This window comes from Harpegnathos saltator, unplaced genomic scaffold (assembly GCF_003227715.2).
Source record: "Harpegnathos saltator strain DR-91 unplaced genomic scaffold, Hsal_v8.6 scaffold96, whole genome shotgun sequence".
NCBI lineage: Eukaryota > Metazoa > Arthropoda > Insecta > Hymenoptera > Formicidae > Harpegnathos > Harpegnathos saltator.
The window spans coordinates 861,782-876,840 of NW_020230724.1; the positions used below are offsets into that span (position 1 = coordinate 861,782).

General features: G+C 43.3%; 1 protein-coding gene across 1 annotated transcript; it reads right to left on the reverse strand.

The window, feature by feature from the left end:
- Positions 1-10,694: 10,694 nt before the first annotated feature.
- On the reverse strand, positions 10,695-13,798 carry LOC105190553 (protein phosphatase 1H). Its single transcript, XM_011153335.3, has 7 exons — positions 13,694-13,798; positions 13,200-13,601; positions 12,811-13,068; positions 12,510-12,727; positions 12,143-12,413; positions 11,725-11,984; positions 10,695-11,630 (listed from the first exon to the last, which is right to left on the reverse strand). The coding sequence occupies exons 2-7, from the start codon at positions 13,383-13,385 to the stop codon at positions 11,375-11,377; spliced, it is 1,449 nt and encodes a 482-aa protein (XP_011151637.1). The 5' UTR covers positions 13,386-13,601; positions 13,694-13,798; the 3' UTR covers positions 10,695-11,374.
- Positions 13,799-15,059: the final 1,261 nt, after the last annotated feature.

Sequence of the window (15,059 nt, forward strand, 5' to 3'; positions counted from 1 at the left end):
CTCGTCACACTAACGTGATGCTTCGATAACCAGACACTCCAGATCTATTCAGATAAAAACACGCGAGTCTTCCTTCCGAGAAATTAATCTGTTTTCATTGATAAGCGATCAAAGTAAGTTCTCCGTAAGAGAGAACGAAAACAAATTACGTGCCTTATCTCCCTATTGAACGTTCATCCGTAGGATCGATTATCAGCGCGCGCTAATTTCCTATCAGTCTCGGAACTGTCCGCGTCAGCTTCTCATCCTCTCGCGAGCGCGAGCGCGAGCCGTCGTTGTACCGATGAGCTTGACTAACTGACTTTCGTCACATCATCTTCCTCTCGAAAGTTGTAATTTTCATCAGCGCGTGACATAGGGAGACGCGATTTATGAGAGACCGGTTTCGCGACATCTTTATAGTGATATCTCGCCGACCAAAATCGCTCTTTAACCGGTTTATGACGATCCGCTACACATATCGGCGAATAGCGCCGGGCTGTAAAGAGCAGCGTACATTAGACGCGTTTAGTTTCGCGGCAGCGAGCGAAGCTAATCCGTAATGCACGTATTTCAAGCCTAACACGCGTGTCATAAATCCATTATTCGCGGAGGATACGTTGCGAAGAGAGAGAGAGAGAGAGAGAGAGAGAGAGTGAGAGGGAGAGGGAGAGGGTACGGACACCGGCTCGTGATAGTTTTGGTTTATGGAATCCTGATCGCTCCCGCGAGTAGCGGTTACGCAATGTATATCTACCTATATAGGATTTGTGTTCGTCGCTGCGCGCGATAAGGTTAAACAATCGTTTGAGCCGATTACAAGCCGGAACTTCTGCCTATCGCCGATTCACCGTTATTAAAACTTGTTCCTGTTCGCGGCCCCCCTCGTCATTTGAACGGCCGTGCGCGCTCGTCGCTCCCCGCGCGTTTTTCCGCCTGTCTTCCCGACGAAATTTTCTTTTGTTTTTTCCGCTTTTTAACGCAAATCAACCGATCACAGAGGGGAGAGCCGACGACGCTTTCGAGTGGCGCGAGAGATTGTCGACCCCTCTGAATTCCGTGTCAATCAAGCAGAGACGACGCAACTTTTCCTTCCATTTTCGTTTGAGAGAGAGTCTGAGAGACTTTCAATTTAATTGAAGATTTGAAATTCAAAAGGTCACGGTGGTATTTAATAACGTGAGACACGCCAGAATTGATTCTCAAGTAGCATTTGCTGTTTTATATTTGCTCTGCCTTATATACGGCAAAAGCCGTACCAAATCCCGAATCAATTATATGATACGTCGTATTACAAAATTATCACGTTTGCTATTAGAAAAAAACGACACATTAATCTCAGACTACCACACATTACAAATTTCCCGCAGCAAATCAGCAATTAATAAGCCCGTGAGAGGTGACATTTTCTGCCGCCACGTTCTTACTTGTTCCGCAAATATTCACAAGCTCGACCGTCAAAACCGTCCCGTCCGCACGCCGCTCGACGCGACGTGGCGAGGAAAAGAGAAGGAAGGAAACCGGCAATCATTCGATGTCACGACGCTCATGGGCGGAAATTACGTCGCTGAAAGCTCGCGAAATCGAAATTCCCGATAGCGCCGTGGACGCAACTGGCGGTAGCAACTGGCCGACTAATCCGCAGGAAGCTGAAGGTGCAACGACGTTCGATGCGCTTTCAGAGGGACAGGGCGGCGTGCGCCGCCGTAAAGTCGTCGAACGATGTCCCGGCGGGCCCGATGGCCCTTCGTGGGCGCGAGTAATCCTCGTAGATTGGCGCGGCACAATAATTCGTCTCGTATCGGTCTCGTGGGGCTGAGCCCGGGGGTGTTAAACGAGCGATATTTTTTCTCCGGAAATACCAGCATCGGCTGCGCGCTGCCGCACCTGTCCTACGATATCTATCTAGCGAAAGGTTCGCCGCACCCGCCGGCTAATGGCTTTCTTTCCATTCCTCGCTTAATCCCACGAGCGTAATGATCGCGGCTCGACCGCGTGCGCGACTCGAAACGGTTGAGGATTGTCACAAACTGTTGACGTTTCACGTTAACGTGAAATGTTTATCTCTCATCATCGAAACCTCTCATATGCAAAATGAAGGATATTTTTTACCCTATTGATATTTTTGATAATATACCATATAGGCTCAATTTGATTATTAGGTATTAGGTATTAGGATTATTAGGCTCAAATTGATTAATATTCTCTTTTTTTTCTCTCTCTCTCTCTCTCTCTCTCGTCTATTTAATTTTGCTGCTTCTGCGCTCTATTTATTTAATTCGCCCCGTAATTGTCTCACGAACCCGATTCCCGGTTGCGATTCGGTCGGAGAGCACACGCGTTGCGCTCGACCGACAAGCGACGCCGACTATTTTCTTTATGCGCTTTATACGTCGCTGCTTTTATACATCGTTAAAGCGAACAGCCGTGGCACGGCTGCAGTAAAACCGCAATAAATCGATGTATCGTTGCGACAACGACGAGTAGACGCACTACGCTACGCTATTTCAGACGAGAGCGGACCAGAGAGGAGCAGACACGTCGCGACATTCGAATGTCACACTCGCGACGCTTATCTTCACTCACACGGACATAGCGAGCGTCCTCTTCGGTGTGTAAGTGCCGAGAAAACTCGAAAACTTTGCGGAACTCTCCTTGATATATTACACGTGGAATCTTGATTGTAAAATATTCGTAACACGGTGACAGCTGCTATTTATATAATCATCCAGTTTGTGCGTCAGAGATTTGCACGTGTATGTGTGTACGCATGTGCGTGTATGTGTGTATATATGCACATAGATGTGGGTGTGGATGTACGTAGAGTTAATGATACATATCATAACGGAAGGTCGTGTATACATTCGCATGCGGATGTTCAAATATTTAACAGCGCTCGTATATTTGCTCAGACACGTCGCATTGTTGGTATAACACTCTGCGGCTGCACATTTGGCTCTTTGACAAAATGATCCCGCCTGGGATCTCTTTTTATTTGCACGATTCGCCAATTGCCCGAAGATAACGTCATTGAAACCCAGGCACGTATCCAGCATTTTCCGAAAGAGAGTGTCGAGACGTAAATGCGACGACAACTCTTTCTCTCTATTCTCTCCGGAATCGATCGTATTAATATTTGTTAGCACGATATTCGAAAGATGAAACAATTATAATTCGCTTATCATTTTTATCTCTTCCGACCGTGTACCGTCTGTACGGACTTTTTACGAATTCACAATTTTTCCGCTCGAATTTTCGCCTGTAACGACGAGGAAATAACAATTTCGTCGCCGGAAGCGGATGCTGCAGCGCGAACACCTCTCGGTCACGCGCCTAATGGAACATGGAAATATATGCATGAATAATTGTTATTCTTTTTTTTTTTATCGCGAAAAATGTCGAAAAATACGTCGCCGCGTCGTACGTTTAGAGATTAATCCGCGTAATGTCATAAAATACATAACTCATTGCGCTACGCGGATTCATTGTTTCCCGCGCTGATGGGAGTAATCCGCGCGATGACGAGCGATAACATGGAGGGATGAGCTCGGGGTTATGGAAAAAAAAAAAACAAAAGAGAAAGAAAAGAGCGAAAAGGGGGAAGAACAAAACGGAGGATAAAAAACGGTATCTCCTAATGAAAGCTCGTCGCCGGCGACTTAATTAAGCGCCACGAACGTCTATCCTCCCACGAAATCTTCGTCGTCCATTCTTCCGGAAGAGATGGCAGAGACGTGCAAGAAACGGGACGGCAAACACGGAATAGCCATGAGCGCAGGCTAGGTGGGAAGGTACTACTACGAGGTAGCGTAAACAATTCCCAGTACAATTAGGAAACGTTTGTCCGTCTGTGTTTGCCGGAGGATCCGTAACTAGCTTAGGTAACGCCTAACTATTTGTCACTAGACGACGAGCGACGGCTGATCGGTCATGCGGAGAATTTACGGAGGGCTTATCGCGCACGATAGAGACGGCTGAAAGCCGGCGGAGCATCCAGTAATAAGGAGACGACTCGTTTCGCGAACGCCGTACGACGAATGACGTCGCTTATCATTACGACGCTTAACACTATCATTATCGTAACCGACAGTTAACGTGCGCGATCGAGTTTGGATCCTACAACGCCGATACGCGATCGACTTGAATCTTACGTTCTCGCGAGCGGCTCACGACGGTCGACCTTTCGTGTCACGCCGGAAATTACCGTAGGCTCCGTCGAGATTACAAAATTGTGAACGCACGCGGCATAATAACGCGGATAGTCGCGCCAAGGTATTATCGTTGCATGAGAATTAATGAGAAATTAATTGCTCGTTAATTCATGCAGCGATAATATTCCAAATATCGAAGTCCGCTATAGTCGCGTATGTACTATGTACATACACTTCTATTTATCTTTCGCTTAACTTGGAGCACTCCGCTCGACGCGATCGCGCTCGATCTATCGAGCGATGTTCATATCGAGGCGCAGAGATCTTTCGTCCGCCAAGAGCGGACTCGATCGTGTCGCGCTCAGCGTTCACACACAGCGGATCGATCCGCGTGATTTGTCTCGATCTGCAAAGATCAGAGGCGAGAGGGAGAGCGACCAGGGCCGGGCGTGCTCGCAGGACGGATTATACCATTACGAGTTGTGTCAGCGCGGAATGAAGTTATTGGCGTACAGATCCCCGGGTCCTGGGTCGCGGAGGAGCCTGGCCCGACGTACGGTAATTTGATATCGGATAACCGTTCCCGTCGTCGGCACAAACCGACATGGGCCTCTGAAGGCACACGCACACGTCGTGCCTCGTTGCACGTCCAGCGCGCGTCCTACGGAAAGCGCATTAACCCGCGAAAAGGACGCGCGGATGGGAAATGCTCGGGCGGATTTATCTGCCGCGACTCGTCGTCGCCCGCCCCGATAAAAGCTGGCAACTGAAAGTCAGAATTTTTTTATAGCCGCTCTAGATAAACTCCCCGCGGAATGGCGCTCGTGGAAATTTAATTACTTACCGCGGGCGGATTAACGCCGATGCGAAATGTAGATAATGTATTTAGGAAAAGTTGTGTGTGATATCGCGCCGGGAGCGCGTCGGCTGAAATGCACGATGATAATTACGGACGGCGGGATGACGGCGGCGCACCGTCTCCGTTATTATTTCCAGTTGGCAGCTTCGGCGCTTCTGATTATATCCGGAGAGGAGAGAGAGAGAGAGGGGACAAGAGAGAGAGAGAGAGAGAGAGAGAGAGAGAGAGAGAGTCCGTTAGGAATATAGAAAAACTCACCCCCCCCCCCGCTCCTCCGATTCGATGCTTAATTCCGCATTCAGTATTTTGCAGTTATTATCCATAATTGATGCACTCTCCTCGCCCGGAACGTTCGTTTCGCGTAGTAGCCTCTCAGCGTCGTGTGGGAACGTAGCTTTCGAAGAGTTTGCGAGATTATCTGCCTGCGTGACATTGCATAAAGGACGTGGAGGGAAACTTAATTTATCTGGTATATAGCCGTTCTTCTCTCTCAACACACGCGGGGGGACGTGTGCGAACGTGTACGCGCGCCGATCGTTTTATCCGTCCGCGTGGGCAGTTAATACGCATTTTTTGAGAAAATTCCCGCCTGTCGTCCGACTAGTTTTTCAATCTTACGGCGAACCTTACGCGAGAGGCGAGTCACCGTCGCCTTCGAGAGAAGATAAAAATACTTAATAACGACGGAGAGGTCTCGCGAGTCGGCCGAGGTAGAAAAGGGGGTTGAAAAGGGGGGGGGGAGAAGAGATTTTCGCTTCGCCTTGCCGTTTTATTTCTATTTTTTTTTTGTGGTCTCTAACTTTCAATCGATCGGACCGAATTTGTCACATTCTCTCTTTTCTCGATTAGGCCGAGTTGGATGTTCGTCCGAGAGTTACAGTCTTAACGATAGAACGAAGCGTCAGAACGACGAGATTAATCGTTCGAGTCAGTCATTACCTCTCTCGACGATAATAGATCTTTTCGCAAATTCGCTGTCTCAGATTCGCTCTCGACGGAGAGAGTCGATCCGCGATCTCGCGCGCTGAACGATGAGAAACTCACTTCGAATTCGATAACTTTCATCCGGTAGGATTAACGCGCGCAACGTCTCCGGTTCGTCGCACTTTCGCGCGCTACGTGCCCCGTGTGTTATTTTGTTCGAGGGGAAATTTACGACGCCGCACGTAGGCGAGCTTAACTAGCAAATTGCTTCGAATGCCAAATTGAAATTACTTAGCTGCGCATAAGCAATGGGTGGGAACTTGGTCTCGTTGTCTGAATATCTGAGAAGTATGGTGCGTCACTGCGCCGCAATACAGATGGTACCCTAGGCTCGGAAGCCGAAACTGAGAGCTGGTCACGTAATCCCTCGGTAGCAAACTTGCCGCATTATCCGTTGCATTACGTTCGGCAACCGGGCGTCAGCTTCTAGCCGACGGACATTAGGTTGAAGCAAGCCGGGAGAATTGACAAGAAGCACGCGACAGTCGGTAAATCAACAGCGGGAAATTCACAGCGCAGCTCGCACTCGGTTCACGATGTTAATTTCGCGAGGGAACGCTCTCAGTTGGATGGTAACAACGTATACTCTTTTTTACTGCTTGATCTTGATCGCATTCACGAAGGCGGTCAGCAGTACACACGTGTGCTCGGTAAATTATTCCTCGAGAAAATCCCCTTCGGAGAGAGAGAGAGAGAGAGAGAGAGAGAGAGAGAGAGAGAGAGAGGGTTGGGGGAGAGAGGGAGAGAGAGGGAGGGACGGAACTGACGTAGCGTTGCGACGTAGACGAGAAACCATCAGTCCATTCCTTTAATCTACGACTAATCCCTGCCGATGAGAGTCAGAAGACGGATAGGCAAATAGTCGAGGAACGCTTTGTTATCGCTCGAGTGCGGCTACTTTTACTTTCAAATTGCATCCGATTCTCATTTCCACGAGCAGCGCCAATGAGGAACAGATACATCATGTCGTATCGGAGGAAGCCATCAATGGTGGAACCAGGAAGCCGTCCAAAGTTCTCTAACGATGATATATCGGAGGTAGCGCGGGATCCCTAAGTTGTGGCCATTTTGATATGGTGTAACGTACTCCTCCACACGCACGCTCTTTCTTGCGTTATCCCTACCAAGAGGAGGGCATTAAGCCCTTTGCAACCCCTTGGAGTTACCGTTACGGTGACCGTGACAGATCGCCCGTCATAACCCGCCGCCATGAAAAACATATCGGTGATCGGACGCCCGTTCAAAAAGTAGTGCATCCCATTTTTCGACGGAAAGCCGTGGCGTACATTACGCTTCTAAGAGATAGCGCACGGGTCTTTATGATAAAGCTATCGGAACTATCGGAGTGTGATAGATCCGTCGATCGAGCTGAAGGAGAACTAATATATTTCGAACGCGTCGTGTGTATTAAAGTAGATAGCTAGAGACTCTCTTACTGAAGAAATCCTACCGTGAAGTATCAATTTGACAATTTTCCCAAAGTTCCCCTCTCCTTCTCCATGATGATAATTAAGATGATCATGTTTACAAAAATTAGAATTAAACTCATCTCACGGATATCGAGGGCGTTTTCACGGAAGCGTTTATGAATAATGTATCGTTATCATCGATCCGAGCTCTGAGCTCTGATGGCTCGAAAAACTGTGCAGCATTACATTAGGAAGGCCGAGATCCGGTAGCCATCAGCTCAGTGTGTACGCACAGCGCGACTTTTTTCAGAAAATTGTACGATGGTGAGTCAACGTAGAGGGAGGAGAGGAGGCAGGGGGAAAACTGTCAGGCTAGGTTTGGTTTTCACTACGCTCGTCTGCTTTCGTAGAAGAGCACTTTCGTACGGTGATTTGCGACACTCTGTCTCCACGCCCTTTTACGCTGTCGCTCTTAGTTGGCGGAAATGCATGGCGCATTACAATTCATCTCCGACTTCATCGCCGTCGGTCGACAGGAATTTGCTGCGTAACGTCTTTCAGCTTCCCGACCGTTTAATCCGTAATGGAACAAAACATCGCGCCACCAGATATTCCGCTCATATTTCACTCGCTCTTTCGCGTTAATGAAGCGCGAAGTATGCCAGCAGCGTTTTTCTAATTATTCTAATTAACGAGCGAAATCAAGAATTTAGAAGCCCCGGCGATTTGTGTTCGCTGCTGCTGAATAATTCTCAATTCGATGGAATTGTAAAGGCGTGAAAAATTGACGGAAAATTTCTATTTAATTCCCTGCGCTCAAAATATCTCAGAATATACACGGAGAAAATAATTTTCTACTGAAATATGAACGACACAAAAATTCTATTTCAAGTTATCAAAATTCAATCCAAATCATCAATATCTCTGGTTAACTTAAACAGAAGTTTGCTGGATTTCAATTTTCAACTGGAATTTTTGAATCGCTCGTATTTCGCCAGAAAATTGATCCATTCAGTTCAAACATTTTTCTCCGTGCTCATTCGCGTGATTCGCGATGGGATTACATTAGCTCCGATGTTTACTGATCTATAAGGCGTCGATATACGACGCGATACGATCGCATTGGTAATTTACAGTTGGCAAAATTCGCCGATAAGCCACGTAATTCCCGAGAAAATCACCGCGCCGAGACTAATTTACGATTTTAGCCAACGAAAAGAGAGGCTGGCCTCCCGTTTCGGTCGCGTCTCGTAATTAAATTTACGGGAGCTAACTGTTTCGGGCTATATGTGCCAGTCGTGCGACGAGAAAATGCACTTGGCCCCGCGTAAACGTATAAAACGCGTCCACATACGTAGACACGCAGCACGCACGTCCCGAAAGTTCGTAATTTAACATCGTGCAAAAGAGCAACTCGCTCGCATCTGTGTGTGTGTGTGTGTGTGTGTATGTCTACTCGACATTCAAATTCCGCGCACCAGTCTACTTTGAGAATACATACCAATAAACATGTATTATCTTCCTCTTTTACAGAATCAGTGACGCTCCGGTTAAACGTTCTCGAGAATTCGCGGATCGCCCGTTCTTACAATGTTGGAGATCAACGGGATTTGCGGTGAGTCAAAATTTTCAAAGACACAAACGTGATAATACGATTTGTTCGGTGTGTAAGGGAATCGGGAAAAAATCGCCTCGTGAAAAATTTGAAAAGATCGCGTACGTAGGACGCGCAAGAGCGCACGATACAGAACAAGCTTGTTGGCGCAAAGTTCCAAATTGCTCCGTTGCATTACGCTTTTCGGTCGATTCCGAACGTGCGCCAACCAATCGCTACCCACTGCTCCTTTCGCCCATTTTTCGCGCTTTAACACTATCGCAAATCAACCGTCGCAGTCGCACGTCCGTGCGAGCTTCGCCGAGGTTTAGCAAAAGTTTCGCACAAGTTGGTCGTTTGGGAATTGCATAGTATTTGTCTATTATGAAGCTCGGCCAACGAACGCGGTAAGCACATGTTTGCGCGGCGTTCTAAACGTTTCGCAGGTAACCAGCTCGAAATTTTGCTTCTATATTCTGCAAATTTCGTTGAACTTGAATCAATGTGGAGTCTCGATATACTATAATAATATATTACCCTTTGACGCTATAGAGAACGTAGTACTGCTTCTGATTCCCAAATTGGGAATTATTTCGGAATTATTTAATATCCAGTTATCTCGGTATTCTACCTGTGTTTAATCTTTTCTTAATTTTAATTATTAAGCTACGAGAATTATGTAACACATAACATTATATCATACTATACATTATAATTATTATTATACACATTTACACATTAATTTGCCCATATTAATTATCTAATATTCACTTATTGTACATAATTTATCTGCAGTTGAAAGTGATTACATAATTAATACATCGCTTATTGAAATTAAGAATACCAATTGATTGTGTGGATACAATTTGATACTGGATAGTTTTGTATTCGCATCGATTTCATCGTTTACATATCTCGTTTATATCGTAAACACGACTCGGACCAACTTTCTAAATATTCATCTTAATTTCTTACATTGAATTAACATCTCTCTGCGTTCTATTTTTGTAAACCAAACATGCATGCTGTTGATTACAAATCGAATTTAACTTTATTATTTTGTAATAATGATATCCTTCAAGAAATTCTGCGAAACTGTGTAAGATAAATATCAATTAAATTATAATGTATCCTTTGTTCTCTTCGAACATGAATTTGAATATATATCTTATGAGTTCGCCAATTAAATGTCAATGCAGGGGATTAATAGCTTCCATTATGCAAAGTTGTGTCATTTTTAATTTAAGATTAAATACTTTGATAATTAAATTGACGGTTAAGAAATTCCAAAATTATATAAAATATATTCAATTGACAACGAAATAGATACGCGTAACGGTAGCCTGTATATTTTTCGTTCACGAATTTACACTTTACTATTTCCACGCGCATAGCATAACGCGCGCGTGCAAGTCAACCCAAATTTAATACTTGTAGCGCCATCTCATTCTCAAGGTATAAAGTATCTCAAAATAATGCGCGAGTAAAACGCGACTTACCATCTATTTTAAAGTACATATTGAAAATAATAAAAGCTCTAAGTGAGACAGTAAAATAGCAAATTATTACATTTCTGAGAAGTAACTGAAATTAATAGAAGAAAGATTTTTTTTTTTAATTAAAAAATAATGTGAAGGGTTAATGTACGAGCTATGTATTAAAATCTAGAGAAAACGAGAGAGAAAGGGAGAAAAAGAAAATAGTGATATTGAGAAATATTTGTGTTTATAATATTTATTTGAGATAGTAACTTCTACAAGTTACTGAGGCTAATTGTACCATATAATACACGACGTCATAAAACCTACTTATTATCATGTTTAAAAATGTAGCAGTGCTTTTCTTATTTATATACAATTTATCTTACTACACACTTATATATTATTTATATCACACGTACAGTATCTTGTGATAGAATTCTAACGGAAAAATGACAATATACGACATAACACACACAGAATATATTGAATGGTAACATATCGCTGATCTTTAAAAGCAATATAAAAATATTCGTATCTTTTAATATCATATATTGTGTACAATCTACATACTAATGTAGTAATTGGTGCTTATATATCAATCATTTTGAAATATCATAAATGTTTCATGTTCCCATGAAATTTATATAATGGAATGTTTAAATAACGATAACAAAGCCTTCTGTGTGATAAGTATACGATCGTACGGTGGCAGTATACAATAATTTATCATTTTGAAGAGAAAACTACGAAATAGACGTTGCTAAATATTTTAAAACTAAATAATAAGAAGTCACAGATCTGTGATGAATTATTATGATAATGCAGGTAAATGTAATTCATTAATAGTTGCATATCAAGTAGTAAAATTGTGTTTCTATTTCATAATGGACTATACGATCGATAGTTATAACGTTTTATTATGAGGGATTGTTGGTCGATATGTGTAGGGGTTCGGTAGCGTATCTTCGTTCTTGCTGCGTAGTCTTCAACCACTGCTTGTGTTCACATAAATAGGGATATAAAGGTACAACCAACACGCTTATGTCGTCCACTGATGCTATCGGTGAGAATTTTTCGTCGGTTTCATTAGGATTTTCAGGTTTTCCCATCCATACCCTGCCGATTAAACGACCTCTCGCGGCTTGTACTAACTCTTGAGCACCCATTGTGAGTCTACGCATAAAAAAAATAAACGTACGTTCTTTTGTATCTCTTACTTCAGATGAAGTTTAATTCCCATTTATATATTCTCTTCTCGCGTCAATACCTGTATTCTAACGATGGAGTATCAGGTGCAAGTGTCTTCCTAAGTATAGCTGCCGCTGCTTTGTCCGATACTACATCCCAAAGTCCATCTGTAGCGACAATAATGCAATCTCTTTCGGTGAGATTACAACTATCCAAGTCCAAAGACTGCACCTCAGGTTGAGACGATAGGAACGGCTTAATATGGACACCGGTGTTGGCTGCTTTCAGGCCATGATCTCCAAAACCCCTAGTCACGCCTATTGTTCCCATTACTCTGCTCTGCATGTTGAAAGAGATTTCTCAGTCATGCTGTCGCAAAAGGACTAATTTGATCTAAAGAATGTCATAGAGTTTCTGACTAAAAAGAATTTATCTATCTGATAGATCAAGTAGATTTAATAGATTAGATGGTTATTGGATAATTAGAGATGGTTTACCCTCTTTCCATGTCCGGAAATGAGTGGTAATTTTAAGTCAGGATACGTTAGAGTTTTGTACGCCCAACCTGTCATATATGGTTCTCTATATAATACCATAGACCCCAACTCTTTTTGCAATGGTCTCTTTCTAAACTCCAGTGGAGTGAAGTGACCTTTAAGCAATTCGTTGCTCCTTAGAAAGCCCAAAGCTCTGACACGGTTAGACTCGGAATCCGGGGTATGATCTCGGGTAAGAGCACGTTGATCTTCCCCCAAAACTAACACAGCTCTGTGATCATTCAAAGACGATTATATATGTTACTCAATATGTCTAATTTTTATCCAAATTTATCGGCGCAATGTTACACATAAGTTATAATATAACCTGGAATCACCAGCTCCTGCAGCATACAACCTCCCATTAAGAAATAAAATTGTAATAGCTGTACATCCACCACCGCCACTTTGTGCCTGCATCTCCACCATCTGATCCATTTGTCTGTATGCTAATTCTATAGCACCTGTAACTAGATCTCTGCCCTTTATTAATTCATCCTCGTCTTCGTTTAGTAACATGTTTCCTGGTATAGCCAGTAACCTTTCCTGCTTTCAGATAGTTCACTGATAAATACTCTGTGTATGATTAGATAGCAATTTTCTTTTTCTCTCTAAGATATGACACATACAAGAATTATTCTATGTAGGTGTAACCTTGCTGTAAGAGCAACTTGATACCCTGCATGGCCGTCAAACATTGAGAATATGACATAAGGCAGTGTAACGTTAGCATCTGACAATTTTAGATCTCCACGAGTAGCAGAAGCTTGATCCTCATTCCAAGTACTTTTTCCAGCATTTATACATTCTGCGTAACCAGCACACCATGGTAAACGGCTGAGATCTCTTGGAACTATGATAGGCCTCACTCTGTGATCTGCACTCACCTATGCAAATACAATCAATATTTTAATATACTTTAAGCAATTACAATTATAGTTATATCGGTATAATACAGTTCACTGTATGGAACATTATAAATTAATTCAATATGTTTTTCATATGAATCAGGTCGCACCTGTGTTTCTTCAGTTGTCAAGCCTAGAAAACTTGGGCGGCTATAAGGCTTATTTTCCACTTCCACAACATAGTTGGAATTAATATAATCTGTCATCACATCATTGTCTGAATCATTAGGATATTGTAGGCCAAGCTCACTTGCACCTACAGCACTCATTAATACTGACTTAAAACGGTTCAACATTTTTCTCTTTTAAACTTATGCAAGGCTACGCAGAATCCAAATTGACATTAGGTTTAGACAATATCACAAATTATAATCACTCAACAGAGAGTTAGCCTCATGCCTAAAGTATTAAAGTTTAATAAGCATTCATTTATTCGCACATAACATAAAGATATGTGTGAACCTGAGAAGTGGTCCTTTCACTTGAGGAATTGGTTATCTGTCATTAAATGCCTGTGCAAAAGATAAATTTTTTGATTAATCGTACAAGATAATATATATTCTTATGGTGGGACACAAATTTATTTTCATACAATTGTACTTACTGCAATTAGGTGTTTGATAGTTTCATACGATTAATGTCATCTTGTTGACAAACAATTGTCAACAATGAAAGTTATATGACACGAACATCAGCACATCCACCTAGTGGCATCTGACAGATACTGGAGAAATCTCAAAATGTTGTTCGTAAGTCACTGCCACCGACGAGATAATATAAAGACTGACAGCCCTGGGTAAATTTTCGTATCAACTATAGGAGCCCGAAGGGGCCCGAAGGTAATTGAAGAGCAATGATAATACCGATTGCTTTAGCTACGCTCATGATAATACATCTAGCAACTATTGCCGGTGCGAAATGAAGGGAAAGATAACACGCCGCTATTCATGTTTTATCTCGCGGCTGCCACGTCTCTCGGCGCATGTCACCAGCATTATTTGCTGAATTGACTAGGCCACGCTGTGACCCGAATGGCTGCTAACCCGCTCTATGTCTCCACGAGCTCTGTAACAATTGTTAGGAGATAACCTGCATACAGAGTGTCGCAGAACAATTTTTACAACAACGACGACGACGACGACGACGACGACGATGACGACAACGATAACGATGACGGCCACGGGGTCGCGTCCACGTAGCCGTCGCTATGCCGCCTCGCGCCGTCGACTTGGCCCCGCGGCCTCACGCCTTTTACAACCGGCTGCTTCTTGTCGTTGCCGTCGTCGTCGTCCTACTGTAGAAAAAAAAAGTAGCTTCATGACCAGTATGTTAACGCAAAAGCGATGAGATAAAACACGAGTAGCGGCGAGTTGTCCTTCTTCTTCTTTTCCTTGCACGCTGGCAACAGTCGTTTGATTATGTGGGCCGCGCTTGGCTCGAGCGGCTTCGATGCTTTTTCGATATCATCTCCGCGCGTGCTCATTCGTTACATTTCTGTAATTAATAGCTCGGTTACTGCGAACATCGCAAAATGATATGAGAATTTTATATTTATCTTAAACCGTTCCATGTCTTCATGAATTCCTCGGAACGAGGAATTTGTGAAACATTCCGTACATGTGTTTCCGATCGCAATTTTAGTATTATTTCAACTTCGAATTATTAACTTAAGGAGTGCCAACGTGTATATATATTTAAAATAAAAATTATTCTGAATTTTCTCACGTCTCGCAATCCTAGGAGACATACATGTACACACATACACATTCGGCCTGTTTTCCGTATTAATAATTTTTTGATATCTTCCGATATCTTTTTTTCATTATTCCATATCTGTTACCATCCATGTTTATTTCGAGCTATGTTTCATATTCCGGCCACGATATTCTTAAGAAGGCGCTAGTGCACAGCGAAATTTTTCTGGTATGCTATATCCCGTAAGGCCAACAGCCTTTATAATATCTCGTCGG

Bases quoted from the DNA above. Each gene is read 5' to 3' on its own strand.
- LOC105190553 (XM_011153335.3), bottom strand. From the start codon at position 13,385: ATGTTGAACCGTTTTAAGTCAGTATTAATGAGTGCTGTAGGTGCAAGT. The intron at 13,069-13,199 runs GTGCGACCTGAT...GTATTTGCATAG, and splicing joins TGACAACTGAAGAAACACAG to GTGAGTGCAGATCACAGAGT. The intron at 11,985-12,142 runs GTAAACCATCTC...TTCAACATGCAG, and splicing joins TTTCCGGACATGGAAAGAGG to AGCAGAGTAATGGGAACAAT.